This window comes from Curcuma longa, unplaced genomic scaffold (genome assembly GCF_044706935.1).
Source record: "Curcuma longa cultivar G26 ecotype Majalengka, Jawa Barat unplaced genomic scaffold, ITB_CL_G26_1.1 contig_17113, whole genome shotgun sequence".
NCBI lineage: Eukaryota > Viridiplantae > Streptophyta > Magnoliopsida > Zingiberales > Zingiberaceae > Curcuma > Curcuma longa.
In genome coordinates, this window is record NW_027430518.1 from 1660 (window position 1) to 7147 (window position 5488).

At 38.0% G+C, this 5488-nt stretch overlaps 1 protein-coding gene across 1 annotated transcript; it reads right to left on the minus strand.

Annotated features, from left to right (window-relative positions):
- Window positions 1-3618: 3618 nt before the first annotated feature.
- LOC141816522 (patatin-like protein 3) lies at window positions 3619-5261 on the minus strand. The gene is given in 6 exon segments (XM_074704289.1): window positions 3619-4040; window positions 4128-4430; window positions 4518-4679; window positions 4785-4974; window positions 5069-5237; window positions 5240-5261. Coding segments are annotated over 6 exon segments (1092 nt in total). The 5' UTR covers window positions 5256-5261; the 3' UTR covers window positions 3619-3788.
- Window positions 5262-5488: the final 227 nt, after the last annotated feature.

A 5488-nucleotide genomic window follows, 5' to 3' on the forward strand; every position in this document is an offset into this window, starting at 1 on the left:
AAATAAATCGATCTTATGATTTTATCCTGAGGTGTCATCAATAAATCCAATTGATATAAAATCTATAAAATTAATTAATTGGAGGTAAAATTTCTAAATAACCCACAGTTACTCTTCTTCTTCACCCGTTCCCAAGCCGAAGCCACGACATAGCATCTGTTACTATGCCACTGCTGCAGGTCAAAGCCACTCCCCTAGGCCCTATGTAAATCCCGGCCGAGCTTCTCCTCCCAGAGCCTCAGCCCAGAGCCTCAGCTCGGTTTCGCTGTTTCTGACGATGATAAAGATAACCGTCTAAGATATTAATTAGAAATTTATTTCTTATTGATGATTTATCGTATTTAGATTTTAATGACAATCATATTTAATATTATTTTTATATTTATTATTATTATATTTGCTACTGTAGTTTTCATATATTACTTTGATAATCTATATAAATATGTTTATTAGTCGATAATTATTAATAAAAAAAATAATTATTTTATTTTTTTATTCTTCTTAGGTCTAGAGTGCTGATCTTTTGCACCTTTCAGTCTTCCCTTCTCCATCCTATTAGTCTTCTTCCTTTATTTCCACGAGCTAGGTTAACTTTCCATCTCAAAAATACATTAAAAAAAGAGGCATATTGTTATTTATTTATATTAAAAAATTTATTAGAAAATGATGTTATAGTAGTTTTGTCTAAAATTAGTATATAATTATTTTTAAATCACTTATTATTGAATCCGCATGATATTCTAAATGATGATTTATAAATGCTTAAATTTTAAATTTGTGTAATAATGATCATGTAACAATTTTGATATATCACTTTAATCAAAATTATGATATTTTTTATTTATGTTTTATCTATTTGAAAAATAGTTTTTGTAAAATTAAAAATAAATGTATTGTTTTTTAAAAAATTTAAAAATATATATTTTAATAAAATTTAAATTTATATCTTTTGATATATATATATATACACACACAGAAATGATCTCCTGATCAGCGACTCTTTCGTGCGTGCCCGTGAGCACCGTCGCTGCCGTTGCCTTCGTCGTGCCATCCGGCCACCACCGACCGCTGGCCCGAGCGCAATCGACGCATCGCTCACCGGCGCGTCGGCCGACGTCGGATTCCGATCAGTTGCCGGAATCCAGCGCAATTTGGTTGGAACGCGGTCGGCAGTGGCGCGCGTCGGATTCCGATCAAATCGTGGCCGACAGTGGCTCGCATGATTTCCGGCCAAATTGCGTTGGATTCCAACCACAATTCGGCCAGAATCCGACGCCAGCCGGCGAGCGGCGCGTCGATCGAGTCCGGGTCGACAGTGGTTGGACGGCACGGCGTGGGCGACTGTAGCGGGTCTGGTAGAACACTGTGCATTTCCACATTTGGATGGTCAGATCTGTGCGCTATCGCGTGATGGACGATGGATCGGACGGCACTCATGGGCGCGCACGCAGGAGGGCGCTCAAGAGATTATATATATATATATATATATATATATATAGAGAGAGAGAGAGAGAGAGATAACTAACGTTCTGTTTGAGACGAGGTGAAGAGGAGGGAAAGGTAAATAAAAAGAAAAAAAAATTGACCCTTATTTGGGAGGGAGTAAGTTAAGGAGCGGAAGGGGAGAGAAAGGTAAGTTTCGCCCTTGTATACTCATGAATCGATACAATTTCTTACGTCTTGATTTGGAATGTAAGGAAGAGGAAAGAAATTTAAAAATATTTTGTTTTAATTTCATTTCTATTTTAAAATATTAATTCTCAATTAACTTTATCGCTCCTCACACAGCGTGCGTCGTCATCGGTCAATGTCCAACTGCTCACACTCCACGACGTCGACATCACCCCATACCACATATCTCTCCGAGGACAAAACTCAAGAGGACATAGACAGGTAATTAACCCTAATCTTTTTTTTTTTCTCCTCTGATGACAAGGACAGAAACTTATTCAAAGAGCATGTATTATCTTTTTTAGGATCTTCCATATCCTAGCTTTTACATGCAATAATTTGTTTTTTAAAAAAAAAATCTTACATCTAGATTTAATAAGCTATACATATTTTTTTACATGTAGATTTATTTTAAAAATAAATTGTATTTTTGTAACTTTATATATTGAATATTCATTTCCTTTCTTTTCTTCCAAATAAGGTAATACATATTACGTTAATGAACTTTCCTTCCCTTCCAAACAAGGGGAGCATAAATACTTTACTTCCCCTCCACTATTTACATTCCTTCCACTCCTTTCCTTTTTTGTTAATGAACCTTCTTTCACCCCATCCAAATAGAGTGTAAAGGTCCACATGGTAGACTTTTGACTTAGTCAACTGAGAGTCCCTCCCACGAAACTAGTATGGATCAACTTTCATAGAACTTCCTTCTATTGACTTTGACACGTCAACTACCACTTAATTTACTTTCTTCAATTGGATCGGCTTCTAATGAGTCAGCATGCTCACATTGAGTAAAGGGTTTCCTTGGAGTGTAGTTAATTTTGTGAGAGATAACATGCGTCAAAGGGCTCACTGAGAGTTACCTTGGTAAAATACATTCGATGCCTAAGTCATCATGAACCTCCAAATGAAACAATAAAAAGATGAAGTAAAGAATGGAGTAAAGGCGATGATGAGATTAGATGATACCATAGATGATGATCTTGAGAGAGCCCCCCTTTTATTTTATATAGGGAGAGGGAGAGAGACCCAAGGGACATATCTTATGGAGAAAAGCCTAAGACACGCACCTCCTTAAAAGGGTTTCATTGTAACTATCGTGTCCCCTCACGTTATGATAACCACCATATCCCTTCATGTTGATAACTACCCCACCCTTTTGTAAGCCTTTGTTGGGAAGACTCCTCGGGAGGTTGACTTTTATTGGAAAAACTTTTCGGGAGATTAATCTTTGTTGAAAAGACTCCTCGAGAGATCAATCTTTATTGGGAAAACTCTTCAAGAGCTTAGTCTTTATTGGAAAGACTCCTCGGGAGGTCGATTCTATTCTACTTGCCTAATTGGATTAGCTCGGTTGGTCGGAGACTGACGAGATTTGTGTTAACTAAATTTTGGATCATACCACATAACCCTGCATTGACCAAGTCAAGGAATCTTCTATATAGACTCTCTGCATAATTAACCTAGACAAGAGCCTCTTATATGATGAATACTTATTACTTCCATATGATAAATTGAGCGATTGATTTAACTTTTTTATTGGCGGATAAGAGCGTAACAATTGATTTAAAAATATTTATAGTAAAACACTTGGATTAAATTTGATGCATTTTTTAAAATTTAAAAAAGAACACACTCTTTTTACTTAAAATTTATATATATTTTTACCTTTGTCTTGCAGAGGCTGAGGCTGAGGCTGAGCTGCGAGAACAAGGGATACCATGAACTTCTCGTGGGCCGTAAGGTTGATAAAGGGATGCACGGCCCAACCTGGAGCTTACATGGCCAGGGTTCTGCGTTACTTCAAAGCCGATTATCATTAGAGTTCAACATTCATTAGAATCTAGCTGATTATTAAAAATTTTTAATAGATTATATTATTATTAGATAGATAGATAGATAGATAATAAAAAATCATTATACTATAGAGTTTTACCACAGAACAATCACGTGCTTCCATTGAATAGCTAAAACAAATTGATTAGCGCTTACAAGTTTGATAAATTGGTGCAATCCCAACAACACTTTATTGATGACTATATATATATATATATATATATAAATAAGATGACAAACATTAATTATTAATGGTGCTCAGAGGTCAACAACTCTCACGCAATGGAAGCCAAACTCTCCTGTCGACGCTTCCTTTCATTCGACAGCTTCTTGGCGAAGTTGACGAGTCGATCTCGGTTCGACGTCATTCCTCCCTTCCCATCCACCACCGGCTCCGACAGCCCTGTCTCCAGGTTCACCCTCGACACCGGCTTCTCGAGCAGTTTCTTCCCGATCTCCACCAAATTCTGCAAGTTCTTCTCCGTCGACTTATCCACCGAAGTCGCATCGCCAGTCAAAGTATCGTCCTATCATTCAGTTTGTTTGTTTTCGATTAGAATCGATGAATTTGGCACGATTTTATTGATGATTAATTATTGTAATTTGTCAAATACCTGTATGCGAAGGTAACGGCCTTCACTGTCTTGTGCCTGAAACACATGTGCTATATAGATATCCACCATGTCTGAGCTCGCCTGGGAGTAAACATCGATGATGGGAGTATTTCCTCTGTTGTACAACCACCCGAGCAAGCCCCATCGCGAGCTCATCTGTGCTGTATAATTCTCCTCCTGTTTGGCTGCTCCGGTCCCGATCGAGATCACCAGAAACCGACTGTAGTCGACCGGTTCGTACGAATCGAAATCCGTGTTCGATTTCAGAATCTGCTTCGTCAATTGGCTCATGGCGGATATCGTCTGTTCACGATCAATGGCACATATAAGAATTAGCTCCTAGCTAGATTAATTATGGGAGATTATTTAGATTTTCGTGTGTGAACTTACAGGGTTATTTGCCGCCACGCCGCCGTCGATGAGGTTGAAGCTCTTCGTATTTCCTTGATCGTCTTGCGTTTCGAAGAAATGCCCCGGGAGGTATGTGGGGGCGGCGGAGGTGCTGATGCAGATGTCCGACAGACGAGCGTTATTCAACGGAGTCTGTTCCGTCTGCGAAAAACCAACATTAATATCGATCGCCGGCCATCGATCTATACAAAATCTTCCCAAGATTGAGTAATTAATTAAGACGAAGCGTGGGGTTAGCTTAATTACCTCAAAAGACGAGAAGATGATGGGTTGAGAAAGTTTGATGTCAAAAGCAGGGATGACGATGTTGGTCAAAGTTTGACTTAGTTTTGAGTCGCCTAAGAGTTCTTGAATCTTGGAGCGAAGGTACTTGCCATTGTATTTTGGTCCATTAAAAGCGTCCACCAAGTTCAGTGCTGAACTCAGGAACCCGGATCTGAAATATATAAATAAATAGTAAAATTCATTCATAAATTACAAAAATTTCTCCTATTATATATAAATATATAACTAATTAATTAATAATTAACCTGCGCTGTGGAAAAATCTTGGGGCTGTGATCCAAATAGAACTGAACAATGTCCTTGGCTGCGAAGAGTGCTTTGTTATTCTCGTCGGGAGCGGCGAGCATGGTGGCGATAAGGCCGCCGGTGCTGGTGCCGGAGATCACGTCGAAGTAGTCAGCAATTCTCGCATCCGGCCAGCAAGTGCAAGCATATATTTCTGCAATGCACACTTGAACAATATAATTAACTTGAATCTCTCAGTTGTTGGCTCAGAATCTACAAACCACAGCAGCACAAAGAAAAAAAACAACGAAAAAAGTTGAAGAAAATAAGTAGAGATGAATGAAAAATATTCTTGCACATCATTTCTTTATTCAATATAGGAATATATACATTGTACAACAATTGTATATAGAAATAAAAAATAATAAATAAAATTATTAC